Source organism: Stomoxys calcitrans, chromosome 2 (genome assembly GCF_963082655.1).
Source record: "Stomoxys calcitrans chromosome 2, idStoCalc2.1, whole genome shotgun sequence".
NCBI classification, from domain to species: domain Eukaryota; kingdom Metazoa; phylum Arthropoda; class Insecta; order Diptera; family Muscidae; genus Stomoxys; species Stomoxys calcitrans.
Window position 1 is genome coordinate 149815631 of NC_081553.1, and position 26000 is coordinate 149841630.

Here is a 26000-nt window from a genome sequence, read left to right on the forward strand (position 1 = left end):
TACTTACTTAAAGGTGCATTACGGCAGGCTTTGGATCTGTGGATCTAAAAAGATGGGTCAGCAGAGGAACACCTCAAAGAGGTGTACTGTCTCCTCTACTTTGGAATATAGGCATTAACAATATATTATTGTCTCTGGCTGCACGGATTTATACCCAGACCACTTTTGGTAGCCCACGTTGCTGTTGCACGTAGAGCTTCCTGAAGTATATCTCTTAGAGTGCTGGGAAACTTTCCCCTAACCGCAATTGTCACGTCATCAGCATACGCGATCACTTTTACGCCTTTTTTTCCAGAGACAATAATATATTGTTAATGCCTATATTCCAAAGTAGAGGAGACAGTACACCTCCTTGAGGTGTTCCTCTGCTGACCCATCTTTTTAGATCCACAGATCCAAAGCCTGCCGTAATGCACCTTTAAGTAAGTAAGTTATTAATAAACTTTCTTACTGTAGAGTTAATGCCTCCATTAACTCCTTCGTGATTGATGCCAGTTTTACATTATTGAAAGCACATTCAATGTCCATTGTATATTCCTTGACAGCGGGAGACCTCTCTATGTAGCCGACTAGGTCGTGAAGGGGTGTTTTAGTGGATTTGCCTTTACTATATGCATGGTTCTGCCGCGACAGGCGATCTCGAGGGATATTTGCCCTAAGATATGTTTCTATCAACCTCTCAAGAGTCTTCAGCATAAAGGATGACAGACTAATAGGACGAAAATCTTTCGCCTTCGTGTGTAGGGTTTTCCTGCTTCCGGAATGAAAATGACCTCCGTATCGCACCATCCCACAGGCATACATGACATTTTGATACAAGCAGAGTATATCTCAATAAGCCAGGGAACCACACAGGACCTTTATCAGACCCAGTTTAGAATTCAATCGGTGATACATTATCAGGGCCTGGCGACTTAAAGGAGTCGAAACTTCTTATCGCCCAAAGGATTTTCGGCTCAGACACAATTTCGCTAATGGCCTCCGACGAATGCATATCAATTACAAACTTCTGGCGCCACGTGGTCCGTTGGAGAATTTCCCGGGAAATGTGTATCAATGAGTAGTTCTAGTGTTTCCTCACTAGACATTGTCCATACATTCTCTGATTTCTAGATATACCCCACCGTAATAGTTCTCGAGGACAGAATCTTCCTTAGCCAAGAGGCCTCAGATGTATCCTCCACGGAGCTGCAGTATTCTACACAGGATTTGTTTTGAGCCTTTCTCAGCTCGCTACTCTATTCTATTTTCTTAGCTCAGCCTTACAGATGTCCCAATCGTGTGGTGCTCTTGTGGCTTTTGCTCTGTTGAAGAGTTTTCTGCAGTCCTTCCTTAGACCAACAAGCTCAGGGGTCCACCATGGCGGTCGCGGTTTGCCCCTTGGCTTGGCACTAGAGCATGCTGACACAATTGAGTCTTTCAGGACCTTCGTGATCCGCTTGACCACTATGTCTATATCCTCCGTAGTTTCCACTTCCTTTTCTGGTCTAGAAGGGATAGTGGTGCAGACTTTTTGCCGAATTTTATCCCAATCCGTTTGTCTTCTGTTTAGCCGAGGGACATCTACTTCAGTATTTTCTCCAAGGCTAAAACTAATATAACGATGTCCAGAGAAGCTGTGGTCATCCAACACATCCCAGTTGCATATTCTTCCATTTATATCTTCCGATACAAAGGTAATATCTAGAACCTCCTGCCTGTTAAAAGGTTAAAAAGGTCGGTTTATCCCCATTATTACAAATCGCCAGATTGCAACTTTTAATATATTTAATAAGCAGCTCACCCCTTTCGTTGACATCCGAACTTCCCCATATCTGATGATGTGCATTAATACCACTTCCTACAATGAAGCTCTTCTTCCCTATAGAAGCGGCTTTAACCAGCGACTTAAGGTTTAAAGCGTCATCTCTGAATCGTGTGCCATATATAGGGAAGCCAGCCAGTAATGAGATTTGTTTATTTCAAGCCTGGCTACAACTAAATCTTCAGTGCTTAGCGACGGAAGAAGAAAAACATTTAGACTACCCTTTGCAGAATACAGGCTCTGTGTCTTCCATTCCCGTACCTTTGAGAAGTTTAAATCCCGGAATTCTAAGTCCACGTACCATTCCTCCACACACCCATGGTTCCTGGATAAGAACCACGTCAAATCCCCCAGCCATCAGGAGGACCTTTAGTGCCGCCGTAGCGGCCTTACAATGGTGGAGATTTATCTGTAGAAACCGTACCACAGTCAGGATTCAGAACTTCCAACACTGTTGTATTAGCCTCGTGGTCGATAGTTCGTCTAGCAAGTGTTCCGCAATAATTGCTGATTTGTCTCCTTATTCCCCAACCCCACCGCTTCTATAGACCTTCAGTTTAAACTTGTTGAATCCGTAGGATACAATCCCTTCAGACTTGTTGACAGCCGGAGTTTAGTACGAATGCTGCATGTCTCCGATTACCATCAGCCTCATCCAATCTACCAATCTTCCAGTCGGTGGTTGAAAGATTGGTATTACATTCAGTCTTCCAAGTATCGCTTCAGGATCTGAGGGAATCCTTGGTATCCAAACATGTGCCATAGGTCGAGAAGGAATATTTTCCTTCTTGACTAAATATAGTGTTGCACCGGGCCAGATTCACCATTCTTTTGTAGCGCACAATGATATATTTCAATTGTGCGGTAATCGCCGAAGGCAATTAGTCTGTATCGGCCTCGATACCACCCTGCATCGTCACAAACTGGAGGAGACCCAAGAAATTCCGCAAGGACATCGGAGTATACTGATTATCCCACTCCTATTATTCCTAGGTATGCATCCCTGTTCTTCTCCCTTGTTGACAACTGCCATTACTAAACTGTCCCTAGCGACATTAGCAAAGGTTCTTGGACCAATCTTATTGCTGTTCGCCCTAGTTATTTTAGGCATGGGATGCCCTCCAGGTGAACGCAGCTTTTTGGCTGACTGCGGTGCCGTTTTCGAATCTTTGGGGTAGCCTGTGCAGCGAATTCCCGATCCCAATTTAGTGAATCTCTCTCACTATCAGTGAGAGTCTTAGGATCATTAGCATCAAGCCTCTCAATAAACCTGAGAGCGATGCGTCTTCTATTATTCCAAACTCTTAAAGAGCGTGTTGGTTTGCCGGGGAAGGCCGATGGCATAGGCAAATTATAAGCATACGAAGAAAGAATAGGTTCGGCCTTGTTCTTTAGATTCGAACCTTGTGTCTTCGTCAAAAGCCCCTGCTGACCAGTCGTCTGTCGGCTAGTGGAGCCTGGAGCAGCCGCTTCACAATTCGAGGTTTCAGAAGCAGACAACATTTTACGGCCAGATATCACCACCGCAGCTGTTGGGTCTTTGGAGTCCATTCTAAGCCTACCCCCGGGCTCTAGATCTGCCGCTCCAGTGGAAACAGACGCAGATCATCAACCGCCTAATGGATACCTCTATCGCAGCTATCGTTGAGTGACTTAAATTTTTCTTCCAAAAATAATGACCTATTACGAGTTACAGGAATATTCTTGCGGAGTGCAATAACAATACGTCCATCCACTCAACGGTTTAAAGGTTACTCTGCTCAAGTTACATAAACAAACTCACTCATGTGATCAGTAGAGTTACCTCACCTCTACAAGGTTCCTATAATTTTCAGCCTCAGCGTCAATCTGGTCCGTATCGGTCTATAACCTCAAAAACTTCTCGACTACTTATTTGGAAGAATCGCTTTGTCAACAATTTTTTTTTGCACCTAACAATAGTTGTTTTTTCCACAGATGAAATGGATATTTGGGTATTTTTGTGAAAAAATGGAAGCAGTATTTATTTTTTGTTTTTTTTTTTTAACAATCTTATTTGCAAAGCGCAACGTTTTTCTTCCAATTTTCCAATTTGACTTCGTACTCAAATAAGAATTAATTGTACTTCGTGCGCTCAAATTTTCAAAGTGGATTCATTTAAAAATCTCTCCACAGACTATTTTAGTTTTTTATTTTTCTCATCTATGAACCTTAAACATTCAGTATCTTTTATAATTTTCTAAGTGTAAGTCATTTGTATTTAATGTCCGGTTGCTGGAAGTGTAATACAAAGAAAACGGGGCAATAGACTATTAAAAGAAAATAATCATCATTATGAAAAACTTAAATATAAAGTTAAAATCTTAAATATTAGCTAAAATCGAATATGAAAAACAAGACAAGTCGAGACATTAACAAATGACTATAAAAAAGCCCAAAAAATTGAATGAGACTTAAAATAAAAACGTAGTGCAGTGAAGCTCATTGGTGACTTGGAAACCAGATTATTGGCTCTTAGTAAAGAATTGGAGGGAAATAACGTAAATGTCAACTTACATATCCCGATTGCAATTCTTGTTTGAACCATTGAGTGGAGCGGACGTTTTAAGTTATTTGGCTCCGCAAGAATTTTTCTGTAAATTGTAACAGGTCATTATTTTTAGTAGAAAAAAGTGGTCTCCATTAGGCGGTGGATGATCAGCGTCTGTTTCTAGTCGAGCGGCAGATGTAGAGCCCGGAAGCAGGCTTAGAATGAACCCCAAAGACCCAACAGCTGCGGTGGTGGTATCAGGCCGTAGCATGTTGTCTGCTACTGAAACGCCCTAAAAAAGATTGCTATGTGCAGAACTGGATTTTTTAAAGAAGGAAGATATTCCTTCACGATCAATGGGGCATGCTTAGATACCAAGGATTCCCTCATAACTTGAATCCCCACTTGGAAGATTAAGTGAATGTAATCTCATTCTTTCACTGACTGGAAGATTGGTAGTTTGGATGAGGCTGATGGTGACCGGAGTCGCAGTCACGCAGACCTCAACAAGTCTGAAGGGGTTGTATCATACGGATTCAAAAAGTTGAAACTGAAGGTCTATAGAAGCGGTGGGGTTGGGGATTCAGGATTCGACTCCGTAGTTGTTGTTGAACACTTGCCTGAGGAACTATCGACCACATCGCTAAGGTCTGGCAGATTGCAGCGGAACTCATCAAAACGGGACCCGACAAGCCCTGTGTGGGTGGGTCATCCGGTTGGACTGTGGTCAAGGTGTGCGCCAGCGGCCTGTGGTCAAGGTTTGTAAGGCTAGTGGTCAAGGTGTGTAAGGCCGCTTCGGCGGCATGGAAGGTCTTCCTGATGGCAGGGGTAGTTGACGTGGTTCTTATCTAGAGACCATGGGTGTGTGGAGGAATGGTTCGTTGACTAAGAATTCCGGGATTTAAGTTACACAGATCCTGTATTCTCGCAAATAGTAGTCTAAATGTTTTTCTTCTTCCGTCGCTAAGTATTGAAGATTCGGTAGTAGCTAGCCCTGAAATAAACAAGTCTCATTACTGGCTGGCTTCCCTATTAATTCCACACGAAGTTCGGATGTCAACAAAAGGATGTCGATACTTATCGAACGTATTATAAGTTGCAATCTGACGATATGAAATAAAGGGGAAGGACCCACTTTTATTACCAGGAACAGGTAGGAGGTACTAGATATTACCTTTGTATCGGAGAATATATGCACAAAAATATTCGCAATGTCCGACAGACTGGCTGCTCGGCTTAGAGAGATATGGACCTAAATATATTGTATGGACCTAAATATATTGATTAATTATTCTTTCTTTTAATGAATCTCAAATTTGTTTTTTTTTAATTCCATCACTGGGTAGATATGGCAATTTAGAGGGTGAATCTGAATCTGTCCAATGTCACATGGACATACACCTATGCCAGTAATCGGCTTGCTGTGCGCTTTAATTACTAAAAGTAACCTCGAAAAAAAACATTTAAATTAGGAATTCTGTGCTACTTGTTTTCCATGCCGCATCTAAGTTGGGTTATATCTGGTACTGTATCCCCACCTAAGCGTCGGTATCTGTTGGCCGTGGAGCAGTGTCATAGGAAATGCTCTAACGCACAGTGGGAGAAAATCGAAAAACGTAATAAAAATGTGCTGTGTGAGAACAGTTTGAGATATCTCTTTGAAATTTTGAATGGTTAGAGCTGAGGTGCTTGCGAGTTCTTGTGCGAAATTTCAAATTTCAAGGAGTTAGGCGGTCCGGGTGCCTCTTGGAAGGCCCTTAAAGTTGGTCACTTCGGTACTCCAAAAAATTGATGGGGCTGCCAAATATTTATTTGTGGTCCGATCTTCAAAATTTTTTTTTTGCTGGATCGTGCTCAAAAATCCCTACAAAGTCAGTATTTTGATATTGCAATTCACAAATTAGAGGAAAAATACACCTTTCGACATTTATTCAAATGTTCTCCACAATAACACTACACAATTACACAATTACAGGTGATAAATTTATAGAGATGTGCACATTAGGTAGCGATTTTGGCGCAGGGTATAAAATATGTTACATACAATTATGAATAGGTCTAGCCATGTAGAAGACAAAAAATAGTATGATAACATAAAAAAATTAATATTTTTGATGAGAAAACGAAAATTCAATTTGAAAAAATTCTAAGAAAAAAACGAATAAAGATATCTTAGCAATTCTTTTTGAATTTTGCAGATAAAATTTCCTTAAAAATCTAAAAATAAATTCTGGCCGATTTTTTTTACAAAAAGCAAATAAATTTGCTGTGGAGGCTACAAATATTGAAAAATGCAAAATATTATTTACAAGGGTTTAGAGGACATATGTAGTTCAAAAAAAATGTGCCAAATTTTTGATTCTAAGCTTTGTAAACATTGGGGTTTTTCCAATTTTTTAATAAAAAAATTGCCTATTTTGAAGTACATATAGCACCCGTAGAAGGTGACATATCTTGTTCAAATTTGTCTTAAAAGGCATCTACTATATATCCGCTTCATAAACAAAAAATAAAAAATGAAGGTAAGTTTTTTCAATAAAGACTAATCATGGAAAGTACTTTTTTTTACAAAAAAAAAAATCCTAAACAAAACTTTTTCACTTCAAAACTGTATAACTTTTAACCGAATAAACAGATGTGGGCCGTTGTTGCGGCAACGTTGTTGTAAATTTCGTCACAAATCCAAATCGTTCATAATAAAATCGAAACAAAAATACTTTCATAAAGCAGATCTCGATCAAGATTGCAACAACAACAATTAAAAGTTGAATATCACCAAAACCAGCGCTATAAACAACAGAATTTTGAAAATCAAACCACAAATGAAGATTTGGCAGCACCAACAATTTTTCGGAATACCGAGGTGATTAAATTTAGGGGCTTGTAAAGAGGCGCCCGGACCACCTAGGGCCTTGAATTTTTGCACACGAACTCGCTAACACCTCAGCTCTAACCATTCAAAGATATATCCTTACTCGTTCTCACAAGCATATTTTTTATTAGTTCTTTTCGATTTTCTCCCATTGTGTAAAGTCTCATCATCTTCATCTTCTCATCATCTTCCCCACATGCCCTACACATGCTGTCATTTGCCCCTCCGATTTTGCATAAGTGAGTTCGTAGTCCTATGTGTCCTGTTATGATACCGAAAGCTTTTCTGAACTCTTGCTTGCTTTCTTTCAGTAATTGTCTCGTCTTCTCACAATTCTGACCTCCCCATAGGATTTTCGTCGTCCCGCCGACCGCTTCGCGGTTCCACGGTGTTACATTCGTGTTCGGAGCCCACGCTCTTTACCCGGACTACGTCGATACGGGTTAACTAAGACTGCTGACGTCAGTCCTCTGACCTTCACTGCCATGTCATCGCTTTCTCATTCCACCTTACACCTCTATGGCCCGGCACGCAAACGGTGCGGATCGTGCCATTCTCAGTGTTTAATTTCAAAAAGCATGATTCGTGATGTAATCTAAACATTTTAATATTCATTAAAATTTGCTCATCACTTGCAAAAATACAACTTTGTGCTTTCGGGCAAAGTGAGAGTTGTCAAATTCTAACGAATGAAAAAATAGCCCCGCTTTGTAACAACCAGTTACCCGTTACATTTGTTCTCATGGATTTACGTCCATCCAGAAGCAACCAATCCGGTTTTCTAAGGTAAGAGATGTTTTTCGAACAATATTTAAATAAAGTTAATTTTGTTATCATTTTAAAATGCTATAAATCCTCTGTTTTTGATTTCCTTTATTTCTCATTATTGCCTCCGCAATCAGTGGTCCTATCGAGCCGGGTTGGTTTTTCCTTTTACGACTAATTTGGTTTTTTTTCAAACAAAGCGCCCATACTTCAACGGCAAAACAACTTTATCAACAACTTCATCGACAACATCATCATTGCAATCATCATTATCATGAATAAGGGAGCATTCGCGTGTGCATTTTTTTCTAAAAGGTGATTTTTTTGAGGTTAGGATTTTCATGCATTAGTATTTGACAGATCACGTGGGATTTCAGACATGGTGTCAAAGAGAAAGATGCTCAGTATGCTTTGACATTTCATCATGAATAGACTTACTAACGAGCAACGCTTGCAAATCATTGAATTTTATTACCAAAATCAGTGTTCGGTTCGAAATGTGTTCATTCACCGTAACGTTGCGTCCAACAGCATCTTTGAAAAAATACGGTCCAATGATTCCATCAGCTTACAAACCACACCAAACAGTGCATTTTTCGGGATGCATGGGCAGTTCTTGAACGGCTTCTGGTTGCTCTTCACTCCAAATGCGGCAATTTTGCTTATTTACGTAGCCATTCAACCAGAAATGAGCCTCATCGCTGAACAAAATTTGTCAAAATTTGAACACATTTCGAACCGAACACTGATTTTGGTAATAAAATTCAATGATTTGCAAGCGTTGCTCATTAGTAAGTCTATTCATGATGAAATGTCAAAGCATACTGAGCATCTTTCTCTTTGACACCATGTCTGAAATCCCACGTGATCTGTCAAATACTAATGCATGAAAATCCTAACCTCAAAAAAATCACCCTTTATTTAAGTGTTAAATTCATTATTATCTTCCGCCTTACGACGCCGTCGCGCTGCGTTATTTTTATTATTACGTTGTTGTTGTTGTTCTCTTCCAGAATAACTACGTTTCATATTCTCACTTTGCGGGAATACTGAAATAATAAATAAACGAAATCATTGCAGTGACATTCTATTATTATTGTTGGTGCCATTATTTCTTTTTGAGAAAGTATTGATTTCGTTGTTAGTATTTTTTCGATCCAAACTCCACTGTAAGAGGTGTTTTGTTTACCCATTAAGCGGATTTTCTCGCTTAGTTTGTATGGAGAAAAATGCTATACCCATTTAGATAAGAGGCTATCGCCGTTTATTAAATATATGGGGCCATCATTCAATTTGAATGACAAAAATAAAAGAGGAAGAACGCAACATATTTATCATCTGATTAAACGTTCTGAAGTGGCAAAATTGAGTAGGATTTTAATAAACCAACTTTTATGAACTCCGAGAAACATTCATTAAAATTACTTATTTTGTTTGTTTTGTTGACATTTGATTATTTCGGATGTGGTGTCAGCCTTTGCCAACGTTAAAGTATAAAACATTTAGCGGGATGAGCTTTTTATTTTACCATTAAGTTGGAGGTACATGCTATGCGCACACATTAAAAGTTCAACTATGCAAACAAATGCAACAATAGCGACGCGTAAAAACTCGATTGAACTCGAGCGTCATTCTGTGTCGCCATGTGTTTTTAGGCATTAAATTTAGTCATAATTGTTTAACTTGTGTTTGGTTTTTTTGGGATTTGTTGGCAGAGTTGCATTTTAATGCGCGCGCATAGTATGTAACTCCACCTTATGCTAGCGAATCCGCTAGACTGGAAAATAAAACACAGCATTGAAAAGAAAGAAAGTAAAAAAACTCTAACAAGTATACTGGCCGTCTTCTGTTGGGTTGTAACCATAGTACAACTAAGAGGTAGCGTAATTGGCACAACAACAAAAACCTACCCCCAACGAATCTTCCTTGAGTGGCAAATGCTGTAAATTGAAATGACAAAGTGGTTTTAGAAATAAACTTTGCTTTACAACTTATCTTTTACAAATGTGTTTTTTTTTTTGTATTTGTCTTTGTAGACTTTTGCCATGAAGATATAATCATTTCTTAAAGCCAATATGGTTTATTTCAAAAGTTTCCACATTCCCGTTTACTTTTCCCTTATTTGTAATAAAATTAAAGCTTGAAATGCTATAACCTAGCCGACTTTCAACTAGGGTTACTCTGAATGTTAAAACCCAAGTATAACATCACATTTTTTTACACATATGAGTAACGAACTTTGATTCTCTATCACTTCCTGTATAAAACCCCGAAAGAAACACTAAATCATCTCTATTCTATCCTATTTTATGTATCCGGTATCAAATCGCCTTACCTATTCTAAATTCCATCTAGACTTCGCTAAATTCAGTGCAACAATCTCTATTTGTGAAATGTACACTTATATAGGAGTAACTATAAAATATTGTTCGACTCGTCCATGGGTTGGAATATACTTTAACCATGCCGAGAAAATGTCGCTTGCTAAATGTTAGACAATGTTAGAAATGTGGGTTTCAGAGCAAAAATACCGAATATTGTGAGTTCTTTAGACCTACACCTAAAGATTTAAGATTAAGATTTTCAATCTCGGACATTAAATACGCCTTTTAGGAGCTGACGTTTTTAAGTATGGAATCCAGAATTACGGGAATTGCAATGAAAAGATATAGTCCAATACAGCCCATCCTCGAACATAAACGCTTAATGGAAAAAAAGCTACATTTGTGCCAAAATTCCATATACACAAAACTATTAAGCTGAATCTTACACTTATAACGACGTAATCTTAGGATATTCCACTGGCTCTGCAGGAGCGTAATTAGACCAATACTTATTTACGCCTCAGTAGTTTCGTGGACTGCTATGGAGAAAAAGTGCAACATGGCATAGGCGGAGCGATGATGACCATGCCCACTAGGGCACTGGAGACTATTCTAGATATCCGACCCATTGACATACAGATTTAGTGTGAAGCAGCCACTGCGTCTAGGAGACTTAAGGCGATGGGAGAATGAATTGACGATGGGAGCAGCTCATACCATCGCAATATAATCGAAGCGACTATAAGAAACCTGGATGGAAGGGAAGAGGTTTCCGATCGAATATCTGAGATGAACCTTGAAGTCGAGTGCGAGGCACTGCTGCCATCGGCACAGTTTTGCATTGACGGAACCCTAGTATTGCCATCTGAAAGATCATGTTACACGGATGGACCAAAGCTAGAGGACACAATGGGCCTGGCGGTTTACATTGAGAACCCAGGGACTGAGATCTGTTTTAGATTGCCTGACCATAATACGGTGCTGCAGGCGGAGATCCGGACGATCATGGGATGCGTGAAGTGGTGTGGTGCTAACGCGAGGACGTCGAGTGTGAACATCTTTACCGACAGTAAAATTGCCATAAAGGCAATAACAAGCAGGACGAAAAGGTCACGAACAGTCTTGTAGTGTAAGAAGGAGATTAACGCCTTCTCTGAGGATTGTAATATCCGCATCGTTTATGTGCCGGGCCATAACGGAGTAAGGGGGAATAAAAAGGTAGACGATTTGGCGGTGAAGGCCAGAGGAATGCCGTCAATAACCGAAGCCTTTCGGGTCGACGCAGTTCGAGTTAAGGGAGTGGGCGACGAATGCGCATGCAACATTGTGGGGGGGGTCCAGATCATGAGAAGACGAACCTATTACTGAAAGGAAGCAAGAAGGAGGTCAGTATAGCTATTGGTTTCATAACGGGACACATAGGAATACGAGCTCACTTATGTAAAATCGGTGCGGCAAGTGATAGCATGTGTAGGGCATGCGGAGAAGATGATGAGACGTTGGAGCATTTCCTTTGTCATTGCATAGCATGGAATTCCTAACTTAAACATTTTCTTTTTAGAGGTTACTTCATAGTTTTTAGAGCGAACAACAAGCCGATTACTGGCTTAGGTGTATGTCTATAATGGCATGGGGCGGATTAATAGCTGCAACCTCTTTTCAACCTAACCTATTCCTAACATTTTGCTAGGATATGGCACGAATTTTTCAAACCATCTGAATACCATACACGTGGTACAATTGATTTGAGGATAGTTAAGCGCTATTTGTATAAGGAAATATTCTAATCATTTTTTTGAATTGTCTGTTCATTCGTGATTTTGATAAAATTTCATGAATATATTTATTATTTGCGTGCATTTTACAGCCATGAAATAGATAGTTTTTTTGAAAATAATTTGTGTTGTTGGTGATTTTTTACGATTTCTTGCCTATTTATTGTATTTTTCAATACAATTAATGCATGAGCTGTGTATTTTTCGATACAATAAAGTAAAGAGGTGTATTTTTCGACACTTGTTGTTTTCTCGGTCAAGTTAGAAAATAATTTTCATTCGTTTCATTCGGCTGCCCCAGGCTCCACTAGCCGACAGACGACTAGTCAGCAGGGGCTTTTGACGAAGACACCTAAGTTGGACTGGGCTCAAAGTGCGCGCGGAACTCAGAAAGCACTTCGACAGCTGCAGTGAGTGAAGAATCTAAGGAGAAATCATCCACACACAAGTGTCCAGTGTCATGAGGAAGAGTGGTTCCACAGCTTTCTCACCTGCCCCAGGATGAATACGGAAGCTTATCATGTTTTAACGAAACTTGGTGGAGTCAGAAGACGAGGCTAAATCAACAGTGGTGGAAGTTTTGAACCCTGACTATGGTCCGGTTTCTACAAATAAATCTCCACCATTATAAGGCCGCTTCGGCGGCACGAAAGGTCCTCCTGATGGCTGGGGAATTTGACGTGGTTCTTATGCAGGAACCATGGGTATGTGGAGGAATGGTACGTGGACTAAGAATTCCGGGATTTAAACTTCTCAAAGGTTCGGGGAATGGGAGACACAGAGCCTGTATTCTTGCAAAGGGTAGTCTAAATATTTTCCTTCTTCCGTCGCTAAGAACCGAAGATTTAGTAGTAGCCAGCCTTGAAATAAACAAATCTCATTATTGGCTGACTTCCCTATATATGGCACACGATACAGAGATGACGTCTTCGAACCTTAAGTCGCTGCTTAAAGCCGCTTCTGTAGGGAAGAAGATTCTCATTGTAGAAAGTTATATTAATGCAAATCATCAGATGTGGGGAAGTTCGGATGTCAACGAAAGGGGTGAGCTGCTTATCGAATATATTAAAAGTAGCAATCTGGCGATTTGTAATAAAGGGGATAAACCGACCTTTATTACCAGGAACAGGCAGAGATACTAAATATTACCTTTGTATCGGAAAATATAAGTGGAAGAATATGCAACTGGGATGTGTTGGATGACCACAGCTTCTCTGGACATCGTTATATTAGTTTTAGCCTTGGAGAAAATACTGAAGTAGATGTCCCTCGGCTAAACAGAAGACAACCGGATTGGGATAAAATTCGGCAAAAAGTCTGCACCACTATCCCTTCTAGACCAGAAAAGGAAGTGGAAACTACGGAGGATATAGACATAGTGGTCAAGCGGATCACGAAGGCCCTGAATGACTCAATTGTGTCAGCATGCTCTAGTGCCAAGCCAAGGGGCTCGTTGGTCTAAGGAAGGACTGCAGAAAACTCTTCAACAGAGCAAAGCCACAAGAGCACCACACGATTGGGACATCTATAAGGCTGAGCTAAGAAAATAGAAGGGCGAGCTTAGAAAGGCTCAGAACAAATCCTATGTAGAATTCTGCAGCTCCGTGGAAGATACATCTGAGGCCTCTAGGCTGAGGAAGATTCTGTCCTCGAGAACTATTACGGTGGGGTATATCTAGAAGTCAGAGAATGTATGGACAATGTCTAGTGAGGAAACACTAGAACTACTCATTGATGCACATTTCCCGAGAAATTCTCTAACGGACCACGTGGCGCCCGAAGATGTTGTAATTGATATGCATTCGTCGGAGACCATTGGGGAAATTGCGTCTAAGCCGAAAATCCTTTGGGCGATAAGAAGTTTCGACTCCTTTAAGTCGCCAGGCCCTGATGATGTATCACCAGTTGAAGTACAAGCTGTGTCTTACAGACTGGTTCCCTGGCTTAGAGAGATATATTCTGCTTGTTTCAGAACGTCATGTATACTTGTGGGATGGTGGGACACGAAGGTCATTTTCATTCCGAAAGGAGGAAACCCCTACACACGAAGGCGAGAGTTTTCCGTCGTAATGGTCTGTCATCCTTTATACTGAAGACAAAGATCCCTGTCGCGGCAGCAGCATGCATATAGTAAAGGCAAATCCACTGAAACAGCTCTTCACGACCTAGTAGGCTACATAGAGGGTTCTCCCGCTGTCACGGAATATACAATGGTAGCATTTCTTGACATTGAAGGTGCTTTCAATAATGTAAAACCGACGTTAATCATGAAGGAGTTGGAGTTTCTAGGCATGAATTTTACCGTAAGAAAGTTTATTAATAACTTACTTACTAAAAGATGCATTAATTCAGGTTTGGAATCTAAAAAGATGGGTCATCAGAGGAACACCTAAAGGAAGTGGAGGTGAGGTATAGCCATTAACGATATATTATTGTCTCTGGAAGAAAAAGGCGTAAAAGTGGTCGCGTATGCTGATGACGGTTTGGGGAAAGTTTCGCAGCGCTCTAAGAGATATAGGTCAGGAAGCTCTACGTGCAACAGTAAAGTTTATTAATAACTTACTTACTAAAAGATGCATTACGACAGGATTGGGATCTGTGGATCTAAAAAGATGGGTCAGCAGAGGAACTCCTCAAGGAGGTGTAGTGTCTCCTCTACTTTGGAATATAGCCATTAACAATATATTATTGTCTCTCCACGTATGCTTATGACGTGGAGATATACTTCTGGGTATAAATCCGTGAAAGACAGAAGTAGTTCTTTTCAGCAGGAGATACAAGTTGCCTACAGTGGAACCTGTCTTCTTGGGCGGAGAGAATGTTCCGTTTACAGAAAGCGCAAAATACCTGGGTGTTTAGCTAGACAGGAAACATAACTTTCAATCCACATTTTGGAAAGGGCAAGAAAGGTCACTCTTGACCTATGCACCTGCAAGAGAGCCATTGGCAAAAGTTGGGAATTTAGACCGCATGTCATGCATTGGGTATATACTGCAGTTGTCAAACCTATTATGCTATATGGTGTTGTGGTCTGATGGACGACGCTTCAAAAATCCATCTACTGCTCAACACTTAACCGGATCCAAAGGATGGCTTCTTGGTGCATCACAGCCGCACTGAGGACGACACCATCTGATGCACTGAATTTAATGCTACATCATATGCCTCTGGACATTGTGACTACCCAAATTGCAGCGACCACTGTCGTGAGGTTAAGGGAGCTTTCTCGTTGGTAATGTGGCAGCTACGGACACTGTGTTATCCTTGATACAATATCCGATGTTCCAGACAGTGTGGATTACACCCTACCTGAGCCGCTTTTTGATAAAAATTACTGTTCCACTATTCCTGATAGAACCGATTGGAACAACGATAACCCTGGTAAGGGTTACATGGATTTCTATACGGATGGTTCCAAACTAAACGACCAGGTGGGCTTTGGGGTGTACTCTAAGGATCTAGAACTGGTCATATCGAAGAGGTTACCCAACCACTGCGGTGTGTATCAAGCAGAGATCCTTGCAATTAAGGAAGTGGTGGAATGGCTTAGATATAATGTCATTACGACGATTGGCATAAATATCTTCTCAGACAGCCATTAAATCCCTGGAGAACGTATTTCTGAACACTAAAACCGCCCTCGACTGTCGCAGATCTCTCAACGAGATAGCTGAACAGTTCAAAATTCACCTGTTCTGGGTGCCGGGCCACAGAGATATCCCAGGGAATTGTAAAGTGGACGAGCTTGCGAGACTAGGAACTACCAAACACACTCCAGGGACACTGGAATCTGTGTGTATGCCTCTAGCCTCTAAGCTAAGTTTTCAGGACCAGGCCCGAAGGGCAACGAATGATTGATGGTCACAAAGAGGGTGCTGTGAGCATTTCAAAACTATGGAAGAAGAAACTACAGAACACCTTCTGTGTTTGTGTCCCGCACTAGCAGTTAGAAGAAGTTCCACTTTAGGTTCTCATTTCTTTGATGTTAAAATTCGCAAGTTATTGGGCTTTTTAAAGCGATCTAGATGGTTCAACGGTAGGAACTAGAAGGCATCATCCTTCTTCTGTTCCTGTGGTATCACAATGGATGAAAACGTCTGTTGGCAGGCTGCCACTTAAACCTAACCTAACCTTGGTATTTCTGCATTCGGTGGTTGCCTAAGGATACCGTGTCAATATGGGAACATACAGTGACAGATAAATCTGCGTTGTCCTCTGGGAAAGATTTGGATCGTTTTCTTTCGGATGCCTTCGTGGTATTCGTGGCATTGATTCGTCAAAGACATTTGAAAAGAAAGTTAAATCTCACTTTTCAAAATCTTTCTAACTCAAGTCTGCTTCGGCCTCTCCAGGCAAACTTTGCGTTCTCTGTCCCAAGTTAGTTCATCCCTTGCGCTTGTGTTCAGAGTGTATTAAAATAACGATTGAAAATCGTTATTCTGTACTTCGTCGTTACAATTGATGCCTCAATTGTTTGGCTGTCGGACATAAGAAAAGAAATGTGTGTAATAAGCACCACATACGCTTCTTCATCGGGAAGTATCTTACGTGGAAAATTTCACAAGATCTGCGACTTCGTTACCGAATGGTTAAATCCCTGCTACTACTTCACAATCCTCCTCCATTGCTAATTCCAACCTTCCGTCGAACTCTTCAGGTATAACATCTGTTTATTCAAAAAGGAAAGTGTTCCATTTCTCCCAGAATAGAAATGTGCTAAAAGAGTGTTAATCAGACTGGTTCTACGACTTTAAGAAAAGAATGTCTTTTGAGTTTTCAGAATTCTTTACGATTGGAATTTACGGTTCCTAGCATTTCTGGAGATTTACCCTCCTTTTCGGTTAGTGCTGATTCTCCGTTTGCCTTCTATTCGTTTGGCAGATTCGCAGTTGTTGGACTGTAGGCCGGTAGATATGCTGAGAAGAGCAGATATAATTTTACAAGGCACGTAGGTTTTAAACGAGGGGAAGTATTCAAAATGGTTTTCTTGAAATTTATTGTGTTGCTGTTTAATTGTTATTTGCTTTTACAGAAAAATTCCATTCTGAGACCAGGCCACGATGGCGAATAGGAATCAGTTTCCTTCCTCTATTCGACCTTGCAACGAGCAGCCTTTCATACCGATATGTGAGTTGTGAGGTCTCACAAGTCTTGTTTCTGTATAATGGTTAGTATTCTGCTGTGTCAGGAAATACTGTCATTTTTTGGTAGTTCACATTATTTCAAATATTTTATTTTTTTTTTACTGTTTGTGTAGTTGCTTTTGAAAACAATTCATTCTAAGAAAATTTTCTAGTACGACAGAACGAATTGTCGAAAAATTTTAATTATTAAAAAAGAAAAAGAAAATAGGTTGGAAATTTGCTACAACATTTTTGATTTTGTTTCCTTGTGACTCAATCGTTTCGGAGTGGCGCTTTTCTTCGTAGCTGTGAATAGATTATTTATCGTGAAAAACCATCGATTTCAAAAGGACATACATACAAGGACTCATTGGCTGTGGAAGAGAATCCCACAGTTACAATATCTTACCCTTGTGTTACCACTAATTACTTGACATAATATGCAGAAATTGCATAACGGATGCTGTTTTTATTATATGTGACATGCATCGTTTCTAAGGACTTCCATTAAAATTAAGGCATAATTGCAAGATATCCCTGTATAAATGAAAACCACCAATTCAACGCATTAGGAAGATCCTAGATTTTTGAGATTAGCTGACGTTTTCGAATTCTGAACTGTGCAAAAATCTAAGCTGATTGATATAAAATTACATTTAAGCCAAGATCATCAACATTGCAGCATCGACCAAAGGTCTTTCAGAATATTTTCATCACTCTCAAAGGCTAAATTTTTTTTGCATCTTATAAATTGATTTAACCCATTAATGTTATTACATACATTAACTTTACCAACTACATCGTTTTGTTATACATCACATCTACATATTTCAAGAAAATGTTTTGGACCCCTCATCAATATTTACAAGCGCTTGTCAAAGTTTGGAGGTAAAAACCGTGAGTATACCTATATTTTTGTACAATACTATACTGAGACAAATATTAACATATAATTAATTTCACTTTTACTATCTAAAATTTTTAAAATTAATTAATTATATATACTTATAACTCATCATATACTTACATATATCACTTATAAGAATTTTGTTAGAAAACATATTTTTCCCACCATTTTATTATTTTTTTTTGTTCACTAATGTATGTGATATATTTGTTTAATTTAACTTGAATTAGTAGATATGAATTGCTAAGCAGTTTTAAATAATTTCCGCGAAAATGAAATAGTCTGGTCAAAGACTATGTGGGCTGACAGATTTAAATGATGTCGGCAATGTAGGGCGGGACACGGCTGTTGATGAAGAAAGAATTCCACCTTAATTTCTTCATCCATACCTAACCACATTTCGGTTATATAAAATGGTCATCATTAACTCTTTTTTATAGCTACCTACAATATATTTGTTTTTTGTAATTGAGCGAGGTTTGTCTCTTTTAGCAAGAACACACCCAATGCCCTGAGCATGGCCGAGACAATAGGTAGCAAACGACGGAAAGAGACAGAATCTGTTGGATGAGGGTCGTTACATAAATAATAATGGCGCCCATCGTGGGGCTACATCGGTTTAGATATTCAGTTTAATTTAAATTCGGTTAATCATTGAGATTTTCTGCATAATGCGTCATAGCATAATACGCTCCGGTGTATCCTGCTTATTGATGATTATTATTTTTTTTTTTTATTTTTTACCTTTGGGCTGTTTTTATTTCGTGCTCTTAAAATTTTCAATTATGGATTAGCGATAGGGCAAGTTGAGCTGAAATTGTTCCTTTTAAAATTTTGAGAGTGATGATGTGTAAATGGAAGCTGGATGGATCTGCAGTGGAGATAGAACACGATGAGCCGAATGCAAATACAAAACAAAACAGGTTTCTTTTGAACTTGCGACTCCCCAAATATATTAAGGAGAGTGTTCCAGATGGACAAATGAAAAGAAAGAATAGCAAGAAAAACAAAACACTCGATTTAGGATTATAATGATAAGTTGGATTTATTTCTCGGCGGACTAAGCCTTACCTATCAGTTTGACGACAGAGGTTGAACAAGAACGATTTGCCCTCGAGCTAAAGCGGAAATTATCATTATAACATGATTTTTAAACAAGGCGAAAATTGCCATAAACGTCATGAACATATGTTTCATGACGGCAAATTCAAGTATATGGGGATTATTTAAAGTTTATTAGGAATTAGGGTTTTCATATAATCTTTCAACATTTTCAAGGGTTTGGTCTAAACATTCCGCCCCCCTTGCAGGATATAATTCTGCAAACAGAAGGTTAATCATATCGTAAGGATAAATTCGCAATGATCGTGTAAAATTCTAATTATAATATAATAGTTAATTTCAAATTCAATATTGTATTAATTAATAGTATGAAAGTAGTAATTCATGAGGACTTATACTAATTGTAAATAAGTAAATTAGTTTACATTATGCATTGGTATTCAGTATGTGCTTATTTCAGTGAGTAGTGAGCTTTTGATTTCAGTTTAAGACCTTAATTCGTTTTCAAATGATTTTTTTTTTTTTTAAACTATGTTTATAAGGAACAAATCCCATAAAGGGTCCAGCCGAAGATGGTATTTTGGGCTGTCGGAAGCCCCGTTCGGATAAGGATGCCTTCTGTGATAACTCGAGAATAAATATCGACTCCGAGTATTACGTCGATGGGTGCAGACTCGCAAAACTTTTCGTCTGATAGAAGAAGATTATGAAAATTTTGAGTAAAGTTTCTTGGCAGTGATTTGCTGGGAGTATGGATATTGATCCGATTATTCATTCGAAGTGTGGTGTCTATTTTGACCCCAGAGTCGTAAATCGAGACCAGCGTGAGAGGGCAAATCGCCTCCTCTTCGAGAGTCAAAGTCGTTAGACCAAGAGAATCAACTATCTTCTTTGAAATATAACTGAATTTTGACCCTGTATCCAAAAGGCAGCGAATCTTACGTTCTCCTTTGGGGCTGAGTATCTTGACAACGGCAGTAGGAAGGAGTGTCATTAGATTTTGCTTCAGAATTGCGGACAGTGAGGTATTACTGTAGTCAGTTTCGGTTGGTGTTGTCCTGTCCTTTGACTCGGTTTTTTGGGACCTGTTTCGTGCGGCTCCAGCAGCACTGGTTGATGGTTTAGGCTCAGGTTCCCCTCGAAGAGTTCTTTGCTTACGGCGTGAAGGTTTATCCTTTTTTAATCGTGGATGCAGATGCAGTAAGCTATGATGTTTTCCTTGGCAGTATTTGCAACCAGTTTTGGTAAAACATGATCCCTGTGAATGAGAGTGTGCCAAACAATTTCTGCAGTATCCATAGGTTTGTACTATCTGAAGACGTTTTGCCGTGTTCATATTCAAAAATCTTTTACATTTCCTTAACGCGTGTTTTTGTCTGCATATTCGACAGACGTACTCATTGAGTTTGGTACTGGAGGAGGGCTTTTGATTCCGCATGGTTTACTGTAAGTATGGTTCCGAAAAGATTTAGGATTGCTATTTTATTCTGCGGACTCATGATATCTAGGCTATTCGTAGAAGGCAGTTAAGGTGAAGTGACGAATGGAAGCAAAACAAGTTTGGTGATTGGTCGTTTAACAACGCCTCGTTCCGTAAGGATGTCAGCTACACGAACCCTTTTATCCGGGCCAGGATAAACCTTGGAGACTCTCCCTAATCGCCAAGAATTTGGAGGTAGATTATCCTCTCTTATGACCACCATTGTATTCGTTTCAAGGTCTTTTGTGGGAGTTTGCCATTTATGGCGCTTATGGAGCTCCTTGAGATACTCATCCTTCCAGCGGTTACAAAAATGGTGGTGGATAACTTTTAGCCGTTGCCACCTGTTTATCACAGACATTGGATTTTCATGAACGTTAGGTTCAATAGGCACAAGGATAGGTGTGCCTATTAAGAAGTGCCCAGGAGTGAGAGCAGACATGTCGGTCGGATTCTCGGACATTGGAGATATTGGGCGAGAGTTAAGACAAGCCTCAATTTTGGACAGTAAGGTTTGGAATTCTTCAAACGTATGTTTGAAGTTACTGGCAACCTTTCGGAAGTGGATTTTGAAACTTTTCACTCCAGCCTCCCATAGTCCACCCATATGGGGTGCTCCAGGCGGAATGAAGTGCCATGTCAAGTTCTGGTGTGCATAATTAGCTGTGACAGCATTATGGGAGGCTTGAATAAATTCCTTGGATATAATCTTTGATGCTCCTACAAAAGTAGTGCCATTATCGGAGTGCAAGTGAAGAGGGCAACCTCTTCTGGATATAAATCGACTAAACGCGGCCAAGAAGGTAGGAGTGGAGAGATCAGAAGTGGCTTCAAGGTGGATGGCCTTCGTCGCGAAACAGACGAAGACACATACGTAGCCCTTCGTCATGCGACAATTTCTCCCGGAAAAGCTTTTTATGTCAAACGGGCCGGCAAAGTCTAGTCCGGTATGAGTGAAGGGACGAGATATTTCCGTCCTCTCTGGCGGAAGCGAGGACATAAGCTGCTCATGGCACTTGTGCCTATAAATAACGCAGGGTTTACACTTGTTTATGGCAGCCTTAATAAGATTCTTGGCCCTCGGGATCCAGTACTTCATACGAATCAACTTTAGGACCAGTTGATTACCCCCATGTAGACTTATATCGTGGATAAATCGCACTAGCAGGCGTGAAAATTGACAATTGTATGGAAGCAAAATGGGATGTCGTTCATCGTACGTCAACGACGGCGATGAAGTCAATCTTCCACAAACCCTCATAACCCCTTCGTGATCGATGAAAGGATTTAAACTCAGAATTGTACTTGAAGGATCAATCTGCGTTTTGGCGGACAAATTCAAGTACTCATCTGGATAACTAGCCTTTTGACTCATTATTATAAGCCTTGACTGAATAAGAGCTATTTCGGTTGATGATACATCCTTTGACGACCGGTGAAAATCTGAGCGGAAATTTGGATGGGTGCTATAGAAGAATCTATATACATATGCAACGACCCGCAATGCCTTCGGCAGGGACGAAAACCTTCCAAGAATATCCTCAAAATTACTGAAAAAGGAAAAGTTGACCTTGATAGATTTTCTCTCAATATCTATCGCTTCATAAATTCCGCCATTAACCGTTGGCCAGCTGTCAGGCTGCCTCGAAAGCCAATCTGGCCCATACCACCACAGGTGGTTGTCAACAAGGTGCTGAGGATAAGAGCCTCTACTCGCAAGGTCGGCAGGATTAGACTCCGATCGTACATGATACCAGTCCTTTGGACTAACAACCTGAGTTATTTTGGACACCCTGTTTGCGACAAATGTTGTCCAGTAACAAGGTGGTTTGGCTAGCCATGAAAGGACAATTGTGGAGTCGGTCCAACAAAAAATGGAATAGCTATCAATCTGTAGCTGCGGAATGATATGATCTATTATCTCTGCCAATAATGTAGCCCCGCATAATTCCAATCGAGGGATGGACAAAGTCTTAAGAGGAGCTACTTTGGTTTTGGAGCATACTAAGTGGGTGCAAACGGATTCTTTGCTCTTAACTCGGATATAAAGAGCAGCTGCGTATGCTTTTTCTGAAGCATCGCTAAATCCATGGAATTGGATTTCACTACCGGGCTGATAATCGAACCAACGTGGTATTCTGACAGAATCGATATACTGGTATGCAGATAAGAACGACTGCCATTTCTCCAAGGACGTCTCAGTTATTTGGTCATCCCAATCGGTACGTTCGATCCAAATTTCTTGCATTATCATTTTGGCCAAAATGATATAAGGTGCAAGCCATCCTGCAGGATCAAATAACTTTGATATCTGTGAAAGGACTTCCCTCTTAGTATACAGACATGGAGATGGAAGACAACTTAAAGTAAAAAAGAAGGAGTCCGACCGCGCATTCCATCGGATTCCAAGAGTTTTTGCCATACTACTGTCATCCAGTTCGAGAAAATCCTCATTAAGTAGTTGATCTGGAGGAAGATCGGTAATAATTTTCTTAGAGTTTGATGTCCATTTTCGGATAGAGAAACCTGCGGACTTTAAAGCAGTAATTAACTGATCCCTGGCTTCTATCGCAGCCTTAATTGAATGAGCTCCGGATAGGACGTCGTCAACGTACATGGAGTTTCGAATAATTCCACTTGCCAGTGGATGTGTCATCTGGACATCATCAGCCAATTGCAACATTGTGCGGATGGCTAAAAATGGGGCACAGTTAACCCCGAAAGTGACAGTCCTCAATTCATAGTCCTTGATGGTGTCATTCGGACTTCGGCGAAATAGAATGCGTTGATACGCAGAATGTTCCGGGTTTATCATAATCTGTCGATACATTTTAGTTATGTCACCATTAAAGACGTATCGGAAAAAACGCCACTTAAGAATAAGGATTGTAAGGTCCTGTTGCAAGACCGGACCTGTATAAAGGACATCATTGAGACTAACTCCATTGGATGATGAAGAAGAGGCATTAAATACCACACGTACCTTGGTGGTGGTACTTTCGGGTTTTACAACCGCGTGATGAGGCAAGTAATAGTGTCGCGTCAGGTTAGACTCATCATTGGACTGAATTTCGGACATATGTCCAAGGGATATATATTCATCCAAGACTTGATCATATTCCAATTTAAAACTGGAATTGCGCATCAAACGGGCCTCGTTTCTTAAAAACTGAGCCAACGCACAATTTCTGGATTTTCCAATACTTATCCCCTCTGGATAATCAGATTTGAACGGGAGGGATACCTCATATCTGCCATTTGGATTTCTTCTTGTTGTGGTGGTATATAGATTCTCACAAAATATGTCCTCTGGAGATAAAAACTTCTTCCGTGGAAGATCCTCCACCTCCCAAAACCTTGAAATTTCCTTGTCTAAGGAGATTTCACAAAAATATGAAACAATCGTGGAAAATGTGGAGATAGGTTGAGCAGGTGCTGGTCCTGTAAGGATCCAGCCGAAGACGGTCTCCTGCGCCATTAATGTCCCACAGATTTCCCTAATAATGCCCGAGAGCATTATGGAAGGGAGTAGATCCGCCCCAATCAACAGATCGATATTCGAACTCTTGAAGAAACGGGGATCTGCGAGGGGTATCTTCGGGATCTCCGAAATAATGGATGGGTCAATGGTACGAGATGGGAGATCTCCCGATAAATGGGGCACCACCAGGGCCGTCGTGAAAATCTCGATCGCTGGGTCTTTAATAGACCCCAGTGTGAAGGTACATTCCTTCTGAACAGCTGCAGAAATCGTGTTGTTCAGACCAGATACCGTAGCAGATCTACGTTTAAAAGGAAGTCGAAGTGTGTTGAATAGCTTTTCAGACATGAAAGTACCCTCTGAACCCGAGTCTACCAACGCCCGTGCTATGTACGTCAACTCCCCGTGGGATATATTAACAAGCGCAGTGCCCAGGAGAACTCCTCTTGAACTGCTGGAAAAGCAAGTTTGTATGACCGGATTGGTCGTACTAGTGGACTGTATTTCAGATTGATTCGAGCTATTTGAGGCAGTTGCTACAGCCTGGGTAGCATTTGAGCTGACGACCGGTGGATCAGAAGGGGGATTACTAGTTTCGCGGTGAAGTAGGGTGTTATGCCGTTTATTGCACTTCGCACATGAAAACCTGCTAGTACATTTTTTCAAGGTATGCACTTTCGAAAAGCAATTTATACACAGAGCATTCTTCTTAATCTCATCAAATCTATGGGCAACATCCATATTCAAAAACCTTGGACATTTCCTTATAACATGAAGTTCAGTCGGACATAGTACGCACTTGGTTTGGTTCACATTGTTCTGGAATGCCCGAATATTCTTCATGTTCGGATTCGGACTGGACTTGCCCTTCGATACAGAATTCCCACTGGGGACTGCGATATATTTTCTCCTAATCTCCGACACGGATTCGAGTGTTCGATGCCGACTCGTCAGAAAACTATCTAACTCAGACCATTCCGGAATCCCGGTCTTGTCAGGTAATGATTGCTCCCACAGCGTGAGCGTAGTATCCGGAAGACGGTTTGAACAAATAAACACAAAGATCGGTCCCCAGCTCTCAACATCTATATCATACAATTTAAGTAATGAGATGCAAGAGTTCATATCCCTCTGAAGCTTCTTAATCGAGTCTCCAGATTCCGTGGTGATATGTGGGAGATTAAACAGGGATTTCAACTGGATATTAACCAGGACCCGCTTGTTCTCGTATCGAGAGGAAAGGTTACTCCAAGCCAGTTCAAAGTTCTCATTGGTCAGGGGGAACTTGCTGACTATGTCATGGGGTTCTCCTTGGGTCCTTTGGTTAAGGTGGAAGAGTTTTTCAACTGCGCTTAACCTTGAATTCTTCGAACAGACCGCCGTAAACACGTCCCTAAATGTGGGCCACGATGAGTAGTCACCACTAAACAGAGGTATCTCGCAAGGGGGCAGTTTGAACCCAGGTTGTGGGCAAGGGCCCGTAATGAGTCCAGTGTTCGGGCAAGGAATTGACTGAGGACTCCGGGTTTGCTTTGGGGACATTAACGCGAAGTGCAGTTCCTGTAATTGTGCATGGCATCGACAATACGTTGAATAGGTGCTATTGTATTTTGCCTTGACCATAGTCACTTCCGAGGCCTCATCCGAATTGCCCTTCCCATCTAATTCCCCGTCCGCCTCACTTTCAATATCCTGTAAGCACTGCTCGTAAGAGATTCTAAATTCCGCCCAGGTTTTGGACAATTCCTCCATATGTGTCTCGAGGAGAAACGATGAGGACATGGGAGCCTGCTTATCGTTAAGGAAAGCCTCGAACTCGACCATTCTATCGGCAATCCTGATGTATCTGTTGAGAGACATTTCGTGGTAGAATAAAACTAAAATCGAAAGGCAATAAC

The 26000-nt window shown here is 40.6% G+C and overlaps 1 protein-coding gene across 5 annotated transcripts in view; it reads left to right on the forward strand.

Moving 5' to 3' along the window:
• Positions 1–26000, forward strand: part of LOC106092815 (endothelin-converting enzyme 2) — a 441390-nt gene that overhangs the window by 92452 nt on the left and 322938 nt on the right. For 3 of the 5 annotated variants that reach the window (XM_059363956.1, XM_059363952.1, XM_059363954.1), the window contains one exon: positions 17082–17216. The exons of the other annotated variants lie outside the window; for them this stretch is intronic. In XM_059363956.1, the coding sequence (XP_059219939.1) occupies positions 17082–17216 (135 nt within the window). The remainder of the gene's footprint in view (positions 1–17081; positions 17217–26000) is intronic. 5 annotated transcript variants of the gene reach the window in all.